The following is a 25,328-nucleotide window of genomic DNA, read 5'->3' as shown; positions in this document are numbered from 1 at the left end:
ATGAATGTTGCGTGTCATATAAAACAGTAACAACAATGGTTGGTGAAAAGGTGTCACTCAATTTCTTAGGTTTGACTTTAACGAAAAGTGTGTGTGTGTGTGTGTGTGTGTGTGTGTGTGTGTGTGTGTGTGTGTGTGTCTGCGTGTGTGTGTGCGTGTGTGTCTGCGTGTGTGTGCGCGCAGTAAAGGAAACTGTACGAAAAAAATGGAACTAGATTTTTGACAAACAATTACCTCGACATTGATAGCTTGTGTTAAATCACATCATTTGTAACTGATTCAAAGAAATTTCTCTTTTAAGGTTTTTTGTGACACCACATACAGTCATAATTCAACTGCAATATTGAACCAAGCAGTTCCTCTTATACTAGTTCAGGGGTTCCCAGACTTTCAGCCCGCGACCCCCAATATAATGTCGATAGAGACTGGAGACCCCCATTGTCCCTGGAGGTGGTTCAAACATTTGACGCACTAGGCCTCTCCAAACACTGGCAAGAACACACAGCAGCCCAAACACCATCATATTATTTTGTAATTTATTGTAAGAAACGACTTTTTTGTATATATTTTCAAATGAATGGGGGAAATATGCAATTTGAAACCATTTTTTAAATGTTTTTAGAAGGAATCATGCAACCACAACTTTTGGAACCACACTGTACTAGTGTATGATAAATGATCCTGTCAGTTTTTACAATACAACATAAAAATAATTAACTGCCTAAATGAGTTAAGTCAATGACACAATTTCGAACCTTCAGTGTTAATATTTATTTAAGATGACATCGATCCATATTTATAACGTACACTTTTATTTTAAGGTTGAACAAGTACTCTTATTTATGCAACAGTGTAGAGCCTTACTATATGCTACACTCAGAATATGGGCCCGTGGTAATCGTGTCAAAAGTCCCCCCCCCCCCTCTATGTGAAGTATAATGCAGCCACAGTGTTTTCCATTGATTTCTTTATTATATACCTGCTGTAACTCCAAAACACACTTAACACAGTGTCAGGCCAACAATCCCTCAGGCATTCAGTCGAAGTGAAATGATATTATTTTCACAACTCTTCTCTTGAGTCCACTGGTGAACCTGAATGTATAGGTTGAGAAACGCGCACATTTTCCTTGTTGGCCTGAAGAAGAGCTTCGATGTCGCTGTCTGAGAAGCTGGTTTTGGAATCCTGAAACAAAAGTTTTATCATTTTAGCTCCAGTAGGAAATATTGTATCCATATATGAATAGTAATAATACGATGATACCAACAAGTTACCTCAAAAGACTTGCGTTTCACTCCCACACATGCTGTGGACTGCTCATAACACAGGACGACACTCAGATTCTTTGGCTCTTTAGTCAACAAGGCTTCATAGAACTGGTCATAATTAGAGTCTGGATGGGGATAGCATAATGAGTGCTTAAGTAGGGTGTTAAATCAAATGTTATTTCATGCAGATCATATCTTACCTATCAATTTCATGCAGGAGGAAACCAGTTTGTCCTTAGAGACATGGGCATGTTGGATGGAGTGCAGTTTCTTACACACACCGCCGTGGAGGAGTTCCTCTACTGCTGTCTGCCTCCTCTCAGCTGGAGCTTCCTTTATGGCTCTCTCAATCTCTGAAGAGCAGTAGGCATTAATAAGATATACAGCTGTAAATGATGAACAATACATGTGGCTATCCTAAAACATAAAGTCAGTATACTTTCAAACCACTGCTTCTGACTGTATAAGGCAGGGGTGGGCAACTGGCAGCCCAGGGGCCACATGCAGCCCCCATCAACCCTCAAGGTGGCCCTCAGGTCAATTTTTACACATCAATTAATCAGGAACATGAAGAAAACATGACTAAATCTGCCATGAAATCATGAAAGCCAGAAGTATGTCCATAATAATATTTGATCACTGGTATGTGAGTTAAATTGGAGACAAAATTGACTGTAATCGTTTTTTGTATGCTACAATTTGGCCCCTCTGGCAGTGAGAATTAAATGAATGTGGCCCTTGCTGTGACCAAAGTTGCCCACCCCTGGTATAAGGGAATCTGAACTGCAATCCATCATACCTTGTGCAGCTGATAGACAACTTTCACAATAGGCGTCTGTCCAGGGGAAAACAACAACAACAGTAAACAGTACAATCCAACAGGAACAAAAACTTGCCAAAGAACAAATACTAAAAGTTTTGAGGACGCCAAAGTTTGCAGAACTGCAGTGATTGGTTTACTTACTGTGATCTGTGTCCTTAGGCTGCACAGGGAGAGCAAAGCACATAAACATAAAGAGAATGAAGGTTTTCATCGTCACTGACTGTACACGGCTCTTTGGGGGAAAAGACGTTAAGTGAGAGCAGTCGACTGAGCTCACACTGAATCATATTCCCTTTCACAAAATGTGTTCACGTGATCTCCATGACAATAGAAACACGGCAGCATCATTCCTCAAATGACAAGCAGCAGGTTGTTCCGGTTCTCTCGGACTATGTCGAGCTATTTCTCACAGACTGAGCTGTCAATTATCTCTGAACAGAGGGGTCAAAAGATTTTAAACTCATATTTCAAGTTCAGCTGATGTATTTAAGGACAGAGCATGGCACAAATAAAGAAGAGGAAAAAAGAGAAAATGAACAGTGAAACCATTCTTAAAATAAAAGATCAAATTAAGTAATTTGATGCAAATGAATCACTGGAACTATGTTCAAAACCAATTTCTCACCGGAGAGAGTGTTGCCTGATTATTTTGTTGAGAGTAACTTTCTGAGCTATATCGAGGTATCATGACCCGACTGTGAAGTATTGAAACAATATTTTAATATCCTAATGAACATTACATTTCCTAAAACCTTTACCAAGCAGGTTCAACTGAAGAAACTGCTTCTGAAACAGGTTACTACATTGTTTCTTCTTTTTCTTTTTCTTCTTGGGTGTAATAATGGTTATAAATATTAGTTTGAATTATTACTCAGATCAGGAAAAGTGGCAAAACCAAGCAGCAAAAACACTCAATTAAAATCCCTTCACATATTAAAATTAACTTAAGTCAAAGTATTAAAAGTGTTCAAAAGTCAGAGCACTCATTATGCAGGAAAAGGTTCTCTGTCACTTTGTTTCTATTACTTGTACTATTTTGGGAGAATACAGCTGCATTACATTTTTTTTTAGCTTTAGTTTATATAATGATGCATTCATTTTGACTCCTTCTGCAAAATGAAAGCAGTGCATCAGACTGAATAAGATAATCATATCGCTCAGAAGCTGACTTGACTTGAGCCGAGTAAAACAGTCAAAGTTTGACCTTTGTATCAACTAAGCAAAGTTTTTTTTAACAGTTTATTCATGTGAAGAAGCGTAATTTCTTGGTCGAAAATTGAACACCTTAGAGGAATGTTAATTTAACTTGGACGAAGGGTTATTAAAAATTGTGATCTGAAAATTAACAATCTGAATCTGACAGATTAAGTGAAAGATATAAAAATGGCCTCTGAGACATAGTGGAGCCAGACTTTATTTTCAATCAAAGTCTGGCTGTTACAACTATGATTAGGTACACAATAACAGATTAAGTATAATTTAAAAGAAACCATAAAGAAAGTATAAAAAACAAGTAAACAAAACAGATGTTTAATCTGGAATCAAGACATGTATAGTTTTGTTTAGTTTGAATAAAATGCAGTCTTCAGTTATCTATTTTTTTAATGCATTCATAAAATAAGATAAGATAAGAAAAGATAATCCTTTATTGATCCCCAGAGGGACAATTCAAGGGTTGCAGCAGTAAAAGACCAGAAGAAGAACATGCATATGAGTACTAATACAATTAGAATATATAGGAATACAATAAAAATAAAGATAAAGGTACTATGCATTTACAACTATTATAAGCCAGTATTAAACCGTGGTCTGACTTCAATAAATCAACGTTTGATTGGGTCTGTAGCGGAGCAGTAGTAGTTTTATCTATTAACTGTCCGTTGTAGTTGCAGACAGTGTCCACTAGATGGCGCTGTTGTATATTGGTAAAAAGTTTCATAGCTTCTTTTTTTTTTTGACAGCTCCCATATATGGTCATCTTTACCATATAAGGAATGACGCATGTGACGTCGACGTAGCAACGGAAAATATGACCGTGTGCGGGAAAGGCGAACGTTAGGAGCGACGTCCTCAGTTTGTAAATGTTCAAGTGTTTGTGAAGCGTCAACGAGCTGGATGTAAAGTCACAACAATAAACAACATAAACAACATACACAACGTGACGGTCACCTCTTTCTACGCTGTCAGAGCCAAACATGTGAGTAGTCCGTCGTCTCTGTAGCTAATTATTTAAATGAATTTCACATGTGCTATACACAAGGTTTCTATTTATCTCTAATATCGTCTTTACTGTGGCGCAAACATCGTTTACATTTCAGTCAGCAGACATATATAAATTATATATTTCTACACGAAGAAGCTGTCAACAAAGTAGCCTTCTGTTGTTTGGCTTTTGTTTTTTTTTCTGAGGACTTCAGTAGCAGCAGCTAGCTTAATAACAGTATGGAGAGTTTTGGCCTTTTGTATTTATTAAACTTCTACTTTGACAAAACAGTAATAATTGGGAGAGATTTAAAATTGTTTCGTAAACACTGAATTTTGAGCCAACACCTGCTGTTTGGCTTTTTCATGGGACTTTACACCAGCAGAGCAAGAAGCTAGGGGTTTTATCCCACTACACTTCCGGGTTCAGTCTTGAAATTGTCTTGCCTACATGTGTAGCGGTAAATGCTGGCTGGTCCTAAGAAAAAATACGGTTTTTGATAACTGCTAAGGCAGATGAAAGATGTGTGTCATGATAGGCTGTGTAGTAACACATGGCTGGAGTCATGGCTTGAGGTGAATCGTTATTACCTTTGATGGAAAGTAATGTAGTGTTTTTCTTAATTCAGCTTTCGGATAGGCCTACTTAAAACTTTTCGTCATACACAGACTTTATACAAATACTTAATCGACAAAGTAAAGTGTAAAAATACAGTTGTGCAGTATTAAACTTATGCTTTGGCATTGGACAAGTTAGCACTGCTGTGTGTGGTTGGTGCCCCTGGTCAAATATGTCAAATAGACCCCACATGGTTGAATGTTTATAACAGTTTTAGGTCCAAAGATGTCAAATTATTCAACATTAAATTAGAAAGCCTCTGAGTAATGACTAAAAAGTGACAACATAGTGACTGAATTGTTTTCTTTGCTCTCCCTTTGAGGTTCTCATTCCTCAGATTCATTTTGTGACCTTTTTGGAGGGACTTGTATGCCAGTCTAGAACTTTTTCTTCAGAACTAGTCCTTTAACTTCAGTTAGATTTTAATGCAATGTTGTCTGCAATATAGAATTTTTTACACTTACATTTATGATTTCACAAGTTAAAGAACTAAGTGTTTCTTTCACCAATGGTTGTTGCCTATCTTAGTATTCTGCATGAAGGATACTGACCGAGAAAGTTTTTACAGAGGTCTTATCTTATCAGTAGGGTGTGAAGTGAACAAAGCTATTGTTGTCTTTTATAGAGGCATGACTTGCCTTCGGCTGTTTGACATCCAAAGGTTGCAACGAGATTGGATCCAAAGCCCATCTCATAAAGTGCACAGGCTGTTGTCCAGCAGATGGCGCCTTACCCAAAACGTTGCTTCTTTTTAAGTTACATTTGAAGTACACAGTTACCAGAAAAGGAAACAATTAGTGTAAAAAGACTCAAGTAAAAGTCATGAATTTGAAATTCTACTTAAGAAAAAGCATTATTGCAAAAGCAAATCATTCCCTTCCAAAGTGTTTCATGGACTCATCAAGATCCTGACAGCTATGTTTTCATCTTAAACAGTTCTTGTGTTGAAGAGACGTCTGATTTCATCATTCTCATTGTGACTTTATATTACCAGGAGATCTTTGCTCCTGCCTAATCAATGAGACACCTCTGTGGTTTTATGAGACCATTACTTTGGAATATAAAACCCTTGGTTAATGATTAGGCGTAAAACATTTAATATTCTCTAGTTGGAGGTATTAGATGTAAATGGAGCATAAGTTTAATTATTGTGTCAACATTTTACTGCAGTACTTGGGGAATACAATCCTGAGTATTGTTCATCATCTCTGATTCTCCTGCTCAGTTTTTTTATTTATTGATTTACTCTCTAGCTCATTGTTTTCTCCAGTGACGGACTGCAGGTCTGACCTCGTCACTGGATGTTTATGTTGAATGTGAAGCAGGAAATCTGTACTATTTGTGTTGTTGTTGCTGTTGTTTTGTGGGTGTGTGTTTAACTGTTTTCACTATAGGTATGGTCTTTGATTCAAATGAAACATTTTATTAGAAATAGCAGAATCTTAGACTTTAAAGTTTGTTAAAGTGACAGCAGATACTGACTAAAACAGGGTTGTTTTTCCACTCTCTTTGACTGAGATGATAACTCATGTGTTGGTCATCTGTCTTCATCGAGCACTCAGCTTCAATTTTCATGACAATAAAAGCAAAATGCAACAGAAAATGAACGATTGTGTTCTTTGCATTTTAGTCACTTTTATAGTTATTTGAGCAATGGAGGCAGTATTTCTTATTTATTTTGTTTCCTAATTATCTTTTTGTGTGCAGTTTTCTTACAACTTTCTTACAACTTTCTTTGTATTGTTATTGACACCTTTGTGTCAATAACCCTTTTCTGTTTTATTAGTGCGCTTTTATTGGTCCAATCACACCTTGACGTGTTTGTAGTAACAATCCTGAACGTAGCAACAGTTGTTAGTTTGCAAGTTCATTGAAGTTTCAAATTAGAAAGTGATGTAGCCCTTTTTCCCCTAATGTTTTAGGGAACTAGTTTGGCCACAATATTCTGGAAATAAAACTTATATGTGGAGCCTATTTTGAGATAATTCAAGTAACTGATAAATATAAATTCAGTGGACTACATGTTTACAGACTTTTCTTTAAGGGTTTAGAAAAAATGTATTTGTTGGATAAGATTAAAGATTAAATTCTGATTGCCCCTGCAGTCAAACATGGAATAATAATACCTACTAGTACTACAGTAGAAGTGCTGTTCAGTTGTCATATTTGATCAATTATTATTGTTTATGTTTTTTTTGTTTTTTATAGATCATTCATGCTGTTACAAATAGATGTTTAAAGTTCCTGCCCTTTTGGTTTGCTTCTTGCTCTTTGTTGCCCCCTGTGGACAAAGCACTTTCTCTTTGCTGATCTTGTGTAGGCTTCATGTGTTTGTAGTTTGTTTTAATGAAAGCTCTTATTCTGTTTTCTGTTCACAATCAAACAAATCTCTTACTGTGGGTCATTGTGGTGGAGAATGTAAACAGAGTCTGTTTTTGCCATGTGTTGTAGGCTAGTTTTACATCAGACAAGAGCCGGCATCAAAAATCTCAATATAGACTTTTGAAATAGTCACTTATGTCACTGATGGCCTTGTTTATTGCAGGTTGTAGAGGCATTATATTAATTCTAGTGTGCTTCATTCATAACAAGCAAAAAAACAAAAAAAACTAATCTCAGTAGCTTTAAGGTTGTTTTGGTGGCAGATGTCATATGTGACCTACAGTTATCAGCTGAATAGTCCTTCAGGTTTCCGTGTCAACCTAACAACAGTGTGACACAGTGGATGCTCGGAGCTCCAGCAGCAGTCCGGTGCATGCCGTTGAGGCAGTGCTGCTGTCCTCCAATAGATTTAAAGAGTGCGCCCTGGCCCACAATAGAGGGGCCGGCCTGCGAGTGGGAGGATCACCACGGCGGCAGCGATCCTTCTGGCTTTGTTACGCCAGGGAAGCCATTTTGGAAATCTGCTTGTTGTGCACTAGCATAACACTCAGGAGCTACTTGCAAACTTTTGTGTTTTTCTACAGTATAAATGTCGTTAGGATCTGTGGATGCGCAGTACTACTTAACCTCTGAGTTCTCGTGCACCGGGATGCTGTGAGAACTTTGCGCATCTTTCCTGATAGTAATGTTTGGATAATATCCCTTTGGATTACGCTCTTAAGGAATAATAACATCCATGGACTCTAAGCACGCGGGCAAGTTGACATGATAAATAATACCCTTAATGTTAATGTAGATTGTCTGCTGTGAATGTGTCTTTTCCTGTTTTCTAGATTTTATTTCGTCCTTGCTGGGCTCCTTTACCCACAAATAATGTCACCCCAGGCCTTTATTCCAGGGTGATTTTCAGTAATCTGCGACATGAATTCTGTAAAATATGTTAGTCTTTATTGACATTGCGTGTTTTGACTGAGAAATGATCAAATCACTTGTACGACTTCATAAAAATAGGCACGCCGTTGCTCGAGCCTGTAAGTCGGTGCTTTCTGGAGAGACTGCGTTGTCTAAATTCATGGCGTCTAAATTTAGCATGGAGCAATATGAGAATGTAACGGGGCTTCATGTCATATGATCGGACACTATCTGTAGTTATTATTAAACTGAATGTGTTTCAAACGACACCGGTTTGTTTTGACAGTAGGCGGATCAGTCACAGGACTTTGCGTCGCAGGTGGTTTGCGTAAAGGAGCCAGCAAAACAGACGTGCGAGGATAAATACAGTAGCATCCTGTGGGAAAGGTGTCACTGTGTATAGTAGCATGTTTTAGATTGTAGGTGTTTTTGAAATGCATGTTTTTGTTATTGTTGAGCCTGTCTCCTGCATCATGAACTCAAAGATGAAATGCCATCGTATTTGTGTGAAGTCACATGCTGTTAAAGCTGCAGAACTTACATAGATCCATAATAAGAACACCTGCAGGAGTTGCAGCACAGTTGGTGTACTGTAGGAGGTTGCTGTGTGATTTTTGCAGTGCTCACTCACATCATGATTCATTGCAAAAGTTGACAAATCAAAAAACTAATCCTGGCTGAATTAAAGTAGTCCCTTTTGGCTTTTGGATATTTGTTTCTGTTTATCCCTCTTTTCGGCTTGGAGGATCAGGGATTTGATTAAACATGATTAAGATTATGGGTTAAGATTTTGATGGTGGATTTTCTGAAAAGCCATCTGTTTTATTTACTGTCCTATATATGTGCTTTATCTATCTGTTTGGAGTATGATTTGAGACGAGGTTCCTTTTCTTGGTCAGGATGTATGAGGAAGTTTGGACCACATGGATACTTTTTAATGCAGTATGGTTAAGCTTGTCGTGAACACAGATGCTAAATCACACATGCAGAAAGTTTCGTATTCCTTATGTTGTTTATAGCAGAGCAAGGGGCACGCTCACAGTTTTAAGTATACAATTTTGACTGAAACATACACTCATTTGCAGATGTATGCAACACTCTGCAATACACCTGAACCATCTGAATTAGGAGCTTTTTGAAATTGTTTCAAATGAAAACTATTTTAGTCTTGCTTAAAGTAGCATTTATTGCAAACACTGACATATTAATATGCATTGGTTTAAACAGTGTGAAACTAATACACACTGGCAGCTGAGTGTATTATGGTAACAGTTTTTGCAGAGGGAGGTTTCACCATGAGAAGCTCAACCCATAGACTAAAGTTGTTTCCCGCCCATAGCCTAAAAGCCAGCCCCACCCCTTGCTGTTGTACTTGGTTTCATAATACAGCTCTCTCAGTGTGTGTGTGTGGAGCTTATCCGAGAAGTCACTGAAGGAATAACCGTCCTTAAGAGGAGTCTTCCTAATACAACGTGAAAGAGGAGCGTCACTACTTCTGTCCAGGCTCCACAAGCCTTTCCTTCCTGTTTGCCGACCAAAGGAGAAGAGACGAGTCATTCATTACAGCTTCTCTGGCGTCTGTAGCCTCCGTCAGCAACCAGCCAGAGCCAACATGCAGGAAGAGGTCGGCCAACTCTTGTCCACAGTAGCATTGTTGTGTTTCTGGAGAACGGGAATGTTCGACAGCTCTCATTAGGGCCTGCCTGTGCTAGGCTTTCTGACGTTTTGTACAGCTAGCAGTAACTGGTGGTCAGGTTTTCTTGGAGAGCAGCCCAGTGAATAGCGCAAGAATTTAATAAGTCCACGGCAAGTAATCTATCCTTGCTGCATTTAATTTGTTATGTAGATGCAGGGCTGAATCTGTTTTAAAAATACAACTTCACAGTGCCAGAACTTGAGCTCATTAGCAGGACTAATTTGTCTGCAGGAGACAGGCTGAACAAGGCAGGGCATGCGTTGTAGTGTTTGTGTGTATGTTTGTGTGTGTGTGTGTGTGTGTGTGTGTGTGTGTGTCTAAGTTTGTATTTATCCTCTGTCCACCATGTCAGCTTTTGCTAAAGATCCCTATCCTTTGCATCCTGACTTTTGCAGTCTAAAAACAGAAGAATGAACATGGATTTTTCCCAACTGCACACATATACACCGCCGCAGTGTGCTCCGGAGAACACTGGCTATACCTACTCTCTCAGGTGAGACCTCAGTGCTGTGCTGCGCTACGCTGGCATGCAAGTCCGTAAAACAGTCAGAGCTATGGTATTTCAGTTACACCCTGCCTCTCGTTTCTTAATCCATAGTGCTCAGAGTATCTACTCAGTATCTTATTTTTAAAGATTTTACAAGTGTAATGTCAGCCAGCTTCTCAACTTCCATCTTCTCTTATATCTCTCTAGTGTAATTGGGTGCTGTCAACCTTGATTCTACTATGATAATGTTAAAATCAGCGTACCCATACTTATAACCTTATGTCTGTGTTTCATAATGAAAGGGTTCCAGACTACCAAGTCATGCATTCACAACTTGTGTGCAAACTAAACGCAGAACTTTCTGAATACCAAACTGTATATCATTATGGTTGGGGATGCAGAATACTGTTAGATTAATACAGTTATGGCACATTGTTGATACATGTTTTTTGACGTTGAGAGGTTTTCTACCCGGACTTTCTAAAAAAAATCCTGTGGTTGTGGCTTTGATGACTCAGCCTCATGATTCAGTTGGTGTGTGTTCAAGTTCCTAGTGGGGAATGGGAACAAAAACAAAGCAGGAACTCCTGATTTTTCTTCTATTTAATACTACACATATATTGTAGTATGTGGGTGCCAGCTTCAGTATAAACCTTTCTTGTAAAAACCTCTCCCATGGTGCCCCTCATCCATGCATTATTTCTCGGGACACGATCACAGATGATACTGTAGGTGGGGTTGAAAACGTCTTAAGGAACGTCTCTGCATGTGCAGGAATGTTGTTGCCTTCAATTCTGTCACAGTGGATGTCAGAAACTCTCAGAGCAGAGAGGCTTCTGGGTGTATGAGTCAGGAATTTAAACATCACCTTTCCCCATATTTAACTCACTTTCTGGCTTCAGGGAAAGGAAGAGTTATGTGTAGGGGCTGTCCATCATTTAGGCGGGAGAATGTCTGTATCTTGTAAAACAAGAAATTAGTTTAAACAAAGCCCTTTAGGTATTTTTACAGCTGTGTCTTGAAATGTATGTGCATTGTGAAAACTGCAACAGCAGGCCTTCAGCACTGAGTAATTCTCATGCAGCTGAACAAGCTCAGGCTAGTTTTGTGTAATTACAATTCAAATATGTGACCGTTACTTTATTTTTATATTTATATTTAAAGCCAGCGACTCCTATAGTTTTATAGGTTGTGGGTTTGGTATTGATGCACAATAGTATTTTGCCTGTTGGGTGTTTTCTTTCTGCAGTTTAGAAGAGCTGGTATTCTGAAGTGAATGGTGACATGAATTGCAAAAAGCCAAACAAGCCCTAAACATCTCCACGATTTCAGTTCAGCTTTGCAGCGCACAGACTCCATTCCAGTAATCAGAAATCCTCATAGTAACCAGCCTCATGACTCTCACATTGGACTGAGGAAAAGAAAGATGATAAAGGTACAGGAGCATGTTTGACATGCTGCTGGAATCTACCAGGTAGACTGAAAGGCAGGAACAAGCTAATCGTGTTCCTGTGAATGCAGTCAGCTGAGAAGCTATTAATGAACCTCAAAGGCACAACCAGAGCCCTGATCCCAGGATTACACTAATAGTTTATGCTTCTTGACCAGCTAGTGGAGAGATCTGTGGTTTTTATTAGCCTGTTTGTCCTGCAGCTGAGCCGCTGAATATTCTCGCCTCTCCTGAGAAATAAACTTGCTGAAATCAAAAATTTGTCCAACTAGGGCTGGGTTGAAATGACATATTTTCAATACTGATTTTGGATTGCAACAGTTTGAAGACATCACAACCCCAAAATTGCTCCATTGTTGACTTTCATGAAATTAAACAGACATTTTTGAAGAGTTTGATAGATGCATTTTGTTTTCATGCATTCGCCTCAGATTAAATACAAATAAAAAGCCACACTCACTTTAGAAATATCAGCCAATCAGAGAGCCTTACATCTAGTTGTGTTCTGGTTGTAGTTGGCGCATACACGTGTATATGGCCTACAGTGTCTTCACTGAGAACAGTGCAGAGACGGATGGGGTCAGGTGACTGAAACCGTTGGCCCATCTGTTGTCAAAACTCAAAAGAGCAGTGACAAGTTTTGTGGCATTGAAAAGTCCAAAAGAAAGAGAGAGGGGGGTGGGCAGCCAATCCTGTCCTGTTTCTGTCCACAGCTGTCTCTCATACAGGGACACAACTTGGACCGCCATCCTTGTTTTGAATAAAGTATTCTCTAATACAGTGAGGGAAATGCTTTTATTTCTCATTTATAACTTTACAAAGTGAATCAAGAGTTTTCTTGTGCTCTCTTCATTCCTCACAGTTGCTCTCATTCTCCCCTTTAGTCTTTCTTGGACTTATCCAGGGCTTTCAGTAAGGGAGAGTTCAAGGTTTCACTCGACACACTCTTTTTGCCTAGTTTATGTCTAGACAAAGCAACAATATTCTTTTTTTTTTCTTTCAGGAATCTTTTGGAGATATGAAGAGAGATTAAAAAGCTGTCAAACTTTCACTTTATATTAGATTTTCCTTAATTAAAGAGGTGGTATTTTAACTCCTTATCAAAGGTTTCACATGCAGGTCTTTGATCTAAAATTTGAAAATGGCTGTCCTCTGTGAAGAGGTAGTATCCTTTTTTTCATATAGTGAGCCTTTTAGTGGGGACCCCCCTGCCTACGGTGTTCTCAATAATCTACAAATTAGACTAAACTATATTCTGTTAACCAGAAGACACTCGGGTTGATAAGGAAATAGGGTGGAGGGTGGGCTCTAATTTGAATTTATTTTTTACCTTTTTTCTTTCTTACCACCAAATGTGGTCTAAAATTGAGAGCACACCAGCAGTACTGAATCGAATTAGTCTTGTGATTTGTATCAAACATGGATAGTGGTCCAGTGGTGTCTTTAGTATCTACATGTTCATCTCTCTTAAGACTCACTCACTGGGACCATCTCATCTGACAGCTTTTGTGTGTGCTGTGTATGCACCCACACCTTTCATATTTTATGATAGTGGAAGTGGGTCAGTAGGGCTGGAGCCTCTGGTTAGAGTGTTTTAGCCCCGCAAATGATAACTGAACTGAGCATCAGCAGTGATGGACTCATCAGATACAGTATCTGAACAGCAGCAGCGGATAAATCATGTCAAGTTGGCCTGTGTGATTAGAGACAAACCTGCGATGTGCATGTATGTTAAGTATTGCAATGCTGATATGAAATGCAATATTATACAAATAGTAAATCATGCACGTTAGCTATAATTTACAGCCTTTGAATCAAAACAATTCTAAGTACCTTAGCAGTTCTTTTTCACCACCAAATTGACAGAAATCGTTGGCCCACTCTCTCTTGACAGCACTGGTTGAAAGTTCAGTTTTACAAAGACAGTCTTTTTATATCATCCTACTTTGAAGGTGAGGTTTGCAAATTTGGAGAAACCAGTCAGAGAGGGCTGGATTTCCAACTGACCTGAGCAAAATAACCGAATTATTACAGTCCTGCACAAATCAAAGATACACGTTTCTTTTTCTTTTTTTTTGCAGAATTTGATGTATTGATTTCTGTCACAAATTAAACTATCCAATCCAAATATGTTTATGAAATAAAGGGCCTTTACTTCTTTTACTTTAATCTGTGAGTGTGAAATAATTTAGTGCTGTGGCATTTTTTAATTGGATGTAAGGTCTGCAAGACAAGGTTCAGGGATGCAGATTAAACAGGCAGGAGTGCATAGAGTGCCAGTTGGACAGTTGTTGTTCACGCTGCTGTCACAGTTGTTTTGACATCTGGTCCATGTGTAGTTCAGCACATGCACCACTGTTCAACTGCCAAGTAAAGACAGCAGCTGGATTTTGGAGAGTAAAGCTTGTGACATACTTAATCTTTTTGAGGGTCAAAATCACAACAACAAAAAATGTCTAATTGCTGGAAGTCCATGTTGTGATATTCTAGCAGCGTATCTGTATCAACCAGCATGTGTTCATGTGCAATGCAGCATTTGAAAGGGTACATGTCCAGCCTACTGCTCTTTCGTAATCTCTCCAGCCATGGAGATGTTTATAGTGGTCTCCATGGTAACTGCCCCAACATGGAAGGCACATTGTAGTGTAATATCATATAAAGAGAAGGACATCACAGAGGAGAGAGACCAGGCACAAGGCAAGCATTGTCAGTGGGGGGGAATGAGGGTCCGGCTGGAAAGATCCTAATCACTGTCCCAAATTCTGCCCACCCAGAGACAGTCTGATTGGAAATTTGCTGACGCTTCTTCACTCTGTCCCATAACTCCCAGTTCCTGGCCTCTGTTAAAAATAGGTCTCAGCACCTCAGGGGAGAAAAACTTTCTCCACTGGCTCTATATCAGTTTAAGCAAATGGAGAGGCAGAGCGTGCTATGCTCCTGCTCTGATTTTGGGTACTTTCCAAACAGATTTCTCTCAGGCTCTCACAGATAAATGTTGGGATAAAAAACTGAGAGCAATTAATTTTAAATAAATGAAGTGTTTTCCTTCAGTTTTGTTGGGAAGAGATTTTGATCTTTCAAATTTCCGGATCCTAACCGTCTTTAATAATTTGATTTTTCCAGAGATCATATGAAGACTTTGATACAGTGTGTTTGCCTCTAATTTGCGTGTCCTTGCACTTTTCCAAAATAACATGGTCCATGTTGTGCGTCAAAGGGAGGGAGATAGTTGTGTAATCAAGATATAACTGTCGGGACAAACAAATTCCATTTTATGGCTTGAAGTTGAAAATGTTATAAATAAAAAGAATTTGATGTCTGAGTGCAGGTTGTTTACATTTAGAAGTCAAAAATGTTGTTTTATTTATCTCTTCATCTTACATAGTAGGTCTGTTATCCTTGTTTGCCCTTTCCTGTCTCGACTCTGAGTAATCTTCAGTACTCACTTAGGGCCAACAACTGTTTTCACTTGGAGAGGTGGTTTTTGCTCCTCCTGTTTCAACACGCCCCCTCGTCTCGTAAAAACTTTTTTTTGTGTTGTTGGAGTATGTTCTTGGCAAGTATCTGACTAAGCTTTTGTAATCACACTTGTGGTTTGGAAGTTCAGATTAGCAGGCCACATGGTTTCTATAGAAGCTGTCAGATTTAAGCATGTATAATGTATGTGAGGCCACAGCCAGTGTTTTTGTCTTGTGTCTAGCGTGCCTCTTTAACCTACCTCTGGGTTAATACAATTATTTCTGACTGTAAAACAGAATAGCTTTGGGTTTTAAAGAAATGATAAGAGGCATTTTCTCTTACTTTTCTGAAATGTATATATTGACCTTTGCTTAGAAGTAGTTGATCTAGAAAATAACCAGCAGATAGGTAAATAAAAATAATAGATGGAAGCAAACCTGATTTTTTTTTTTTTTTTCCAACTTTAAATTTCAAGAGTGTATAGCTGTATTGAAATGCATATATTCACAGTAGTGTGTGTATGGTAGAGAAACAGGTCATTGTTCCTGCATGTAAACTTAATGTCTCAGTGTGTCTGCTTTGTGATGCAATCTAAAAAAAAAATTTGCGTACACATGCAAAGCAGGCAGAAGGTGGGTGGGTGGCAAGTCCCTTCAGTGGCAGCAAACCAAACATGGCGCTGTTGGTGTAGACTCACCAGAAGGGATGTTATTGGAGTTACTTTTTTTTGTCACAGAGGGATTTGTCTTCAGTGGCTCTCTGGATGGATAAAAGTTTAAAAATGACAACAAATTGGTTTTGTGTCGGTAGCTGTGCTGGCTGCTGTGAATCCCACACTGTCGTATAGCATCCAGGCTGTTGTCTTCAGGGTACGATATCCTGACGAGCCTTTCACTCGAGTTATGGTGCGTTCACCTCACGGGCAAATACTCTCTCAATGATTCATCATGTGGAGTTTACACCTGGATGAAAGACCCAGATCCACTCGCTTCATCCTGAGGCTGTCTGAAATGTGGCATGTAGATTATATTCTTCTTCTTCTTACAGCAAAAGAGGTTTGATACATGTTGTAGTTGTACAGTCAATCTGCATCAGTTAGTACTGCCCCCCCCCTCTCAGTACTGCATCAGTTCTCCCCCCCCCTCACCGTTGTGCTCATTACATCACTGCTATGCATAAAAATGAGCAAATCACCAAAAATACAATGTATAAATGACTAAAATGTAGAATCATATCTGATCTGATTCTGTGTGTAGTTGTGTGTTAGAAATGCTGCTGTGCCCACTGAGTGTGGGAAGAGTATCAAAGCCTTGTGTTATGTAAGGAGAGATTCCAGGAAGCGGAAAGTCAGGATGGAAGCGTCTTCTTTCTTTCAGTACTGTAGGTCCGTCTCTTCATCCGTTTCTTTGCTCAATCCTGACAGCACTGTGTCCGTCTCTATTTTTATCACTGATGTGGGCCGTGGGAGCCGCCGGGGAGAGAGCGGCCCACAGATCAATTTGGATCCCCGGAACAACTGAAAAGAGTTTTCAGACTAATTAAACACTGTTTACGGATTCTGAGGAGACTGGCTGGAATCAAAAAATTTGCCAGTAAACAGAATTGTTGTTGCCACAAGAGATTCTCACTTCAGTGTTCATGACCTATGTGTCTATGTTCATGAGTTGCCAGGTAGAGCAGAAGGATACATTAATGATTGTGCCTGGCTGTAGGCTACACAGACAGAGGTGTGTTTTTCTTCTCATACACGCCCTGTCCTGCCCTACCCAAGACAAGGGCTTCCACGCCCCAGGCTCTCAGTCAGTGACATGACAAATAAATCTTCAGTAAATAATCTTAGGCTTGTACTACAGAGCTGGATTTTCTGTTCGCAAGGTAACTTAAGGTGGTTCTCTGTGACTTGCATAACCATGATAATTTACCCTGCACACCTAACCTGCTCCAGAGCAGGTTGTGATTGAGATCAGCATGAAGCACCACCTACTGACCAATAAAATCTATGGATTCTGTTGCTACAGTAAGTGCTTAGACTGTGAGAGGGAGAAGGGGAAAGCATTCAGATACAGGAAAACACTTAAGACCTGATGATTGTCATATGAGAGATTTGATTTGCTTTTAACAAATGTCATCCCACAAAGACTCTGATTGAAGCCATGAAGCCTTGTAATTGTATTTGAAAGAGGTACCGGTATGTTGAATTTTATGTATGAATTATTGTTGGATCTTTTTTTCTCAACATCTGTTTTATGGTGTTGCAGCTGGAGGAATAAGTAGAAAACTCCATAAAAAGATAATGAACCAACCTGTTGATTAATGGATTATACAAATCTACCCATTCCTGAGGATGTAGCCATGGTTTAATAAACGTCACCCTGTCAGCAATTTTTTTGCCAGTTATCTTGCTGCATCTGTGTTTCTTTAAGTCATTACTTTGTGTTAAACTTATTAATATTTGCAAATTCAAGTTTGCTGTTGGTTTGTAACACATGCTGCCAGAAGTCCTAGGATTGTTCAGGATTGATATGCTGCAGAAACGGCTCCTTTACCTGTGCCCCTGGCTAGCTCGAGGAACCAAGACTTGACTTACTGACTTAATAACTAGCGTTGTGTGACTGCTTAGTGAGACTGCTATTGTTAAGCTCAGTGCAAAGGACAGTGAAGAGAGCCTGGTGTGTTGAACTCGCTATATAGTACAGGCCTCCTCTTTGATTGATGTTGCATGTTTTTCTTTGTATAGAAAAATGCTACACTGATGTTTTTTGGCTCAGATGTCACCTTAAGGCATGCTTTTATCTCAGCATCTGTTTTCATACTTTACCACCTTTTCAAGTGATTTAGCAACTTGATAGTGATATGGCTTGTATGCAGCCTGCATGTTTTCTGAGGGAGGGTTTGTTTGAAGGTTTAGATAGTTTTTCACATTTATATGACGGGAAAATCCAGGGTGACAAGTGTTGTGTCACACACAGACACTTGAGGAGCAGGAGCACAGAAATAGTACACATGAGCCGGTTTGGTTTTGAGTTGTGTTTATGTGAGAGATATTAAAGACATTAAATTAGGGTCCAACTAAACAAATAGGATGAAGATTGATAACTAATGATGGAACGAATAGAAGAAGTGTTGTGCAGATAGTTGACGACAGGTTCTCAACCACTACTGATTCTTCTTGCTAAGGTTTGACAGCTAAGCTAACTCTTGTCTTATCAGACCAACAGAACAGATGAGAGAGAGAGAGAGAGAGAGAGAGAGAGAGAGAGAGAGAGAGAGAGAGAGAGAGAGAGAGAGAGAGAGAGAGAGAGAGAGAGAGAGAGAGAGAGAGAGAGAGAGAGAGAGAGAGAGAGAGAGAGAGAGAGAGAGAGAGAGAGAGAGAGAGAGAGAGAGAGAGACGAGAGAGAGAGAGAGAGAGAGAGAGAGAGAGAGAGAGAGAGAGAGAGAGAGAGAGAGAGAGAGAGAGAGAGAGAGAGAGAGGTGTGGCACTGGTCATGTGTTTAGAGAAAAGCCAGTTGGAGCAGGAGGCAGAGTAAAGATGAAAGTACATAATTGGCTCTCTGCTGGAGTTTGTAATCTTAAGGGTATTAGTACCAGAGGAGGGTCCACAGAGCAACATGCCTGGTCTTTATAAACATGTACACATGCATAGACATACTGCCGATATTTCTCAGTCTCCACTGAAGTGTGCCTTTTGTGCAAAGACTCAACATTGATATACTCACTGCTGCAGTCCAAAGGCCACTGACAGGCACTCTGTACTTGTGGTGTGAACCAAACAGGTCTTTTTATTCCGGGAAGGTCCCTCCTTTACTCTGAGTTCCTTCCTTTCCTCCAGTGACATATAAAGTGCTTAGCTCCTCCTCTGCTCCTTCCACCCTTCCCTGCATGCTTGTGGAGTAATTCTGCCTGCCCCAGTTGAGCCACATGCTGAGGGGTGTAAACAGTCTAAAAGAGAGTGCAGCATAGAAAAGGTCATTCCAGTTCAGTTTAGTTGATCAAACAATTCCAGTTTTGTAGGTTTAAAGTAAACATCATGATTGTGTTGTGCTAATGATATGCACTCCATTTACCACTGTAGAAAAAGAAGGCACAGCCACTGGAATTATTTTTCATTTGCTCAAGAAAAGTTTGTAGAAATGTTTTTTACTGTTTCCTCTGATTTTTCAAATTGCTGCCCTGCCCCCTGTTAGTCGAGGCTGAATGTTTGCCCTGACTCTGCCTGCCTACACTGCCAGGTGGGTGTGGCACTGTGACTCACAGCTGCACAACGCATGCCAAAGTCAAATTTGAAAACATACACGACATGGTGTGTTTCCACTTAAAGTTGGCTTTGGCTTGCTGTTGGTAGAGTAGCTTTTTTTTTTTTCACCCTACTTGCATACTTTGGAAAAAAAGTTGTAAAAATATCTCAGTTTAACTTTCAGAGACACAATGTTCCTATTCATTGTCTTTTTTTCTCACTCCCTTGTGTTTGAGTCACTTCCTGGCAGGCAATCTGCCAGTTGCAGGAACAACAGCAAGAGAGCTCTCTAAACGGACTGTTTGTCCCTGTGTTGTGTTTGTTCAACACTAAAGCCCTCCTAAAGCTGACTTTCTGAAGATGACACACGCATTAGAATAAAGGGCTGAATATTACCATTAATCGTAGGTTGAAAGTTGCTCCACATCTGTTTGTTGTCTCTTCTTGGATAATAAATAATGGAATGTTGTGCAATTCCTGGTAAAAAACAAAACAAAACGATTTTTCTTTTTGTCTCTTCTCCCCTATTTTTCTGCTCTTTCTTTTCCGCTCTTCGCTCGTTGTTCTCTCTCAGCTCCAGCTACTCCACAAGAGCGTTAGAGTTTGAGAAGGAGCACCAGATTGCTGCCGTGTACGAGTCACCCAGGATGTCACGGCGGAGCCTGCGTCTGCAGACCAGTGCCAGTCACTATGACAACGGGAGTCTGGCTGATTACTCTCAGAACCACAGCAGTAGCAGCAGCAGCTACACCAGCACACGGAGAGAGACGCGGTGAGACTAGCAAAGGATGCTTACGCTCTTATTTGTCTGTTTACCAAAGAGTTTTCGTAAATCTCTGTTTTGCTATTTATATTAGGTATTTTTGACTATTTCAGTCTCTTTTGTGTGATATAATGATAAGACCCCTTACCTTTTGAAGAAGAAGTACATTAAATTCAGCTCAATCCCAGGGTCTAAGAAGATGAAAGCATCTTGTAAAGCCATGAAATTGTTTTTTATTGCAGCTCTGTTGTGCATGGAAAAACTCCATCTGTAATCATGAAAATATCTGCCAAAACTTTAATATGATACTTTGATAGCTAAAGGTTTAGTCAACTATTTAAGGCCATCCCTAGAACTTGTATTTGAGACTTGTCTAACTATAGACCTCTCTCTAGTGGTCTTCTATGCCCCATACATGCAACAAACTCACACCTCTTCATGTTTCCTTTCTCTGCTCTATCAGGACGCTGCGCAGCAAAAAGCAGCAGTCCAGTTCCGGCTCCTTGTCCCTTTCCCTGAGTCAGACTCAAACCGCCACACCGCGGAAAACCCTCGCCTTCTCAGCCATTAGCACCCCCATCAACAGCAGCAGCGTTCAGGAGAGCCACCAAGAGTGTGATGCCTCGCTGCTAACCCCCATCGTCGACCAGTCCCACCTGAGACAACGCACCATCACCACAACCTCCACATCTGTGGATGGACACTGGGGTCAGTTTATTCATCCACAAATGACCCACTGTGTTTAAACAATAAAATTAAGAAGTTACTTAAGCATCTTGTAAATATATCCTACCACATACACAATAAACATATTCACCCTCCCTTAAGAGATGTATTAATAATCTTAATTTAAAGTAACATGTTTTTGTGTTTAAATAATTGAGCCTGTCTTGGAAAACACATTTGGCTCAATCATCATTTTTTGGGGCTGCCGAGTTTTGTAACACATTTTCAATCCTGCTTCTTACCACTTTCATAAACTTCTTAAGGAAAAAGAAAGACATTAATCAAGAGTCGAGGTCATTTATGATTCACTGTTGATCTAGATGAGATAAACGCACACGCTAGTTGCAAACAGAAGTACTGTCAGGTATTAGAAGTGAAATAAAATAGTAAACAAGAGTCTGAAACACTTTGAAGTAAACAATGATAAATACTAGTTGGGGTTTGATACTTCACACATGGTCAATATTTTAAATATGTTTAGTCAATTTCAAAATGAACTACATTCCTATGTTTTTATTTCCCACAATTAACAAACTATTGTAAGAAAATATATAAAAAGTCAAGAAAAAAGCAGCAGTGATATTTTAAATTCTCTGTCTTCATATTGTATTCATAGACTAAACTTCTGTCTCTTTATTGTGGACAGAACTATTGTACTTTCTCTCCATTTTTGCAGCTGCAGTTAAAAGTCACTTTTCAGATGAAGATTTAAAAAAAAAAAACCTTTAATGAGCCAATTAACAGAAGTTGAAGCTTATCATTGGGTAGCTAATAATGGGTTACACTTTCAGAGCCCATTGTAGCTGCAGAGAGGAAAAGGTATTTCACCATACTGAGTAATTAATTTGGTTATTTTAAGCACATTTCCCAAAAAGTACCATTACTTAAGTAAGGTTAGAAATGCAGGACTTTGGCTTACAGCTAAGTATTTTTAAAAATGGTAGACTTTTAAAAAGTTAAACCATTTTCTCCACCACTGAGGGTATTTACTGTTTCTTTGTGAACTCTTGACTAGTAACACTGTTTAAGTCAAAGAAAAGCATACGTTCTTAGTAACATCATAATGTATTTATTATTACCCTGAGTGGTAATAGAGGAATGGCTCTTAATCTGCATTCTTGTTGCTCCATCAGCGCGGAGTCACAGCTCTGACCACAATTCGTCGACTATCAACGGCGACGCCAGTGCGTCCAAGTCCCACACCTCCCTCGCCAATGGGTACATCTGCAAAGACTGCTCTCTTCACTCTCATAAGACGGACTCCCATAGCACGCAGTCTTCATCACTATTAACATCATCATCTCAGGCTGCCGTAGCTTCCACAGATGCCCTCTTCTCCTCCTCCACTTCATCGCCTTTCACAAGTGTGTACTCCAGAGACAGGAGTAGACGGAACAAGACAGGTGAGACGCTGTTTGATTGGATTCAAATGTCATACTACATTGTCAGACTGCCATTTTTCCTCTCTCTCTTAGTGAGATTAATGGAACTATGATGTTGTGATAATGAGACTATAATAGTAGTAAAATCTCTCTCCAGGTGTGCTGGTGTCTGTGTCTAACACGTGTATGCGCTACAGCAAACGAGCGTTGGCGCCCATTGTGACCTTAGTCACCCTGCTCTACAACAATGTGCTCTGGCTTGGTTCAAGGGTCAAAAGCCCTCCAGGAAAAGGTATAAAACAAGTGACTACCTTTGCTCTCCATGCATTACCCATCATTCTCTGTTTTCTCTTTCTTCTTCTGTCTTTTCTTGAGGCTGCTTTACCCAAGTCGATCAGCTTGAAGTGAAAAATAAACCTTCTCCAGCTAATTTAAATCTCCACACTTATTTCAGCCTGAGCTCTCGTCGTCATGCCTAATGTTTCCGGCTGAGTCATGGTCTATTTCTATTTCACATGAAACCTTATTATCTCTCTCCTTATCTTTCAACAGCCTCTTGACGTTTCTCTCATCCTCTTCACTTCATTCTCATGCTATAACTTATTCTTCATGCTATAACTTATTCTTGTTCACATTATGTTGTGTCTCTAGCGGTGCCTTGAATGTGTTTTTAAACTAACAGTAATCTTTTTCACCCGGGTTTGCCGTCAGGTGCGTTAACTTCGTTTTCCGACTCCATGAGACGAGCAGCGTCCTCCAGTCTGTCCCAACTGTGGCTGTTAAAGCAGAACACTCTCCACAGGGTGATGGGCCACGGGTCAAAAGGCTATGAAGGACAAGGTACCAGCTAAGGTCGGAGGTCGTGGGTCACAGCTCCTGACCTCCCGTGCTGCTCTTCTATTAATAAACTTTCATGTCACCATTTCTCTCCTTCCTCAGCTCCCGCTTTCTTGATCATGGAAAAGAGCCTCATAATCTGATACACATGTTGTTGAACTGACTTTAAAGGAACTCTTTCTCATCTCTTTCTTTCTCAGTCCATTCAGTCTTCACTTTCACTCCACTGTTTTCTGTTTCTGTAGCAGGAAGTGTACTACAGTAGAAACACAATTCAAAACTGTACATCCAGAAATCCAACATGGCTATCACATGTTGTACAAGTTGCATTTTATTGGGAGTAAATAAGTCACATTAGTTATTATATCAATATTCAGTTGAATTAACTGTCAATCACAACAACAAATATCATGGTATGCAGTCAGTAAACAAAATTAGCATTTTGTTTTGCGTGCACATACTCTTTGACGGCATATTGAGTTTGTGCATGGTCTGGTTTTTTTTCTAGTCTTCTGCTAAATTAAGCTGTTTCTTTTTACAGCTGCAGCATAATACGATAAACTCTGAATCATCAGTTTCCGTCATTTCTTTCTTCTTTTTTTTCCAGCAATCGTCTGTATATCCTCTCTCATACTCTAAATGTTGATTTTTCTATATACAGTTAGGCAGAGAGCTGCTCCCCTCCTCCGATTTGTGACAACTGCATTTACTCTTCTACTTGATCATCGTCAGTCATTCTTCATACTCCTCTCAGGCAACATGATTCTAAAAAGTGAATACATGTGTTGTCTGTATGTTGCAGCCCACTCAAGTTACTGTGGAAGCATGAACGTGAAGGGGCTGATGACTGAAGATGCGTCACATCTTAAACTCAATGGTTCCCTATGTAAGCGCACACACACTTTCTTTCTCTCCATTCTGGTTGTCTTGGTGTTGCCATGGTTGACAGAGTTAATTTTATGCGTGGCCTGTGTTCACACCAGCGAGCAGAGGTTGTGTGAACTGCTTTAGAAAGTCAGCAGCATGTTGACCGATGTGACCCGCTGCTGCTTCTCTGGTCAAGTTGGTCCTCCAAAGTCATGATTATCCCCCACCTTAATACACACAACAAGCTCTTAGTAAGTTTTTTTTTTCATTTGGTACTACTGATAGTGTTAAAAGGGGTTTAACAGATTGTTGGAAAATCTTGAGTGGTTCTTTCCCCTGTAAAAAAAATAAATGAAAAATAGTTTTAAAATCAGAAAATAAAGACAAACAAGTTACAAAAACAGGTCTGCAGCTTCATCCAGGGAACAAAATAAGCATTTTGTATCAATAGAAAGGCAGTGATATTATGTCTGAAGGCTGACGTGTATTTAGCACCCCTTTTTGTAGAATCGGCTTCAATCATGAGTCACTGCATGGCAACATGTGTCAAGCTGTGCATGCCATATGTCATTCAGTCATTGTGCAACATGTATGCAAGTGGCCTTTTGAATTTTCTTTTTTACTGAATACATCTCATTATTTTGTGCTTCTTCTGCATTTTATATTTCTGTGTCTTAAGTTATTTACTTTGTCATTGCCTCCATCGTAATGTCTTTTATTTACACATCCTTTGTTTTTCTGTTTTTTCTTTGCCTGCTATCCATTATTTTGGTGCACGCAGGCGATGACTGTAAAGGGAAGCAGCATTCTGAAACACAAACCGTCCTCCTGACAAAGTCCTCCAGATCACAGCGCCTGGCGGGGGTGCTCTGGAGCGTCCTAGCTTACACAGGTTAACTAGCACTTTGTCTTTGTTGATGAAAGCCTGTAGATGTGCTGTTACAAAGATAGGACTCTTGAGTTTAGACATGCTGACATTTTCCCTCCTTCCACTTTTTCGTCCAGGTTACTGCCTCCTCCAGCCGGGTTACTGCGTGGTGAGAGCGGGGAAAGCGTTGGGCTCAGGAGCTGGGACCGTACTGCAGAGGCTGCTCTCTCTGTTCTGGATGCTCCTGGCAGCTCCAGGTCAGCCGCACATTTTGTCTTCCTAGAAAATAAGCAGCCTCCCTGCTTCTGTCTGTGTGGTCTGAATGTTTTTTTTTTCTTTTCATATTTATTCAA

The 25,328-nt window shown here is 39.7% G+C and overlaps 1 protein-coding gene across 9 annotated transcripts in view; it reads left to right on the top strand.

Moving 5' to 3' along the window:
• Positions 1 to 4,130: 4,130 nt before the first annotated feature.
• sun1b (Sad1 and UNC84 domain containing 1b) overlaps positions 4,131 to 25,328 on the top strand; it is a 28,537-nt gene continuing 7,339 nt past the window's right edge. Inside the window, exons 1-10 of one of the 9 annotated variants that reach the window (XM_065964827.1) lie at positions 7,811 to 8,049; positions 10,298 to 10,395; positions 20,107 to 20,304; positions 20,759 to 21,003; positions 22,155 to 22,424; positions 22,561 to 22,695; positions 23,115 to 23,243; positions 24,043 to 24,126; positions 24,889 to 24,999; positions 25,113 to 25,232. In XM_065964827.1, the coding sequence (XP_065820899.1) occupies positions 10,313 to 10,395; positions 20,107 to 20,304; positions 20,759 to 21,003; positions 22,155 to 22,424; positions 22,561 to 22,695; positions 23,115 to 23,243; positions 24,043 to 24,126; positions 24,889 to 24,999; positions 25,113 to 25,232 (1,375 nt within the window). In that variant the 5' untranslated portion in view covers positions 7,811 to 8,049; positions 10,298 to 10,312. Of the gene's footprint in view, positions 4,289 to 7,810; positions 8,050 to 8,454; positions 9,831 to 10,297; positions 10,396 to 20,106; positions 20,305 to 20,758; positions 21,004 to 22,154; positions 22,425 to 22,560; positions 22,696 to 23,114; positions 23,244 to 24,042; positions 24,127 to 24,888; positions 25,000 to 25,112; positions 25,233 to 25,328 lie in introns of those variants that run through there. The other 8 variants (XM_065964826.1, XM_065964830.1, XM_065964828.1 and 5 more) reach the window with 8 other exon arrangements.

The sequence above is a fragment of the Labrus bergylta genome, chromosome 16 (genome assembly GCF_963930695.1).
Source record: "Labrus bergylta chromosome 16, fLabBer1.1, whole genome shotgun sequence".
Classification (NCBI taxonomy): Eukaryota; Metazoa; Chordata; class Actinopteri; order Labriformes; family Labridae; genus Labrus; species Labrus bergylta.
This window is presented reverse-complemented; position numbering and strand designations above follow the sequence as displayed.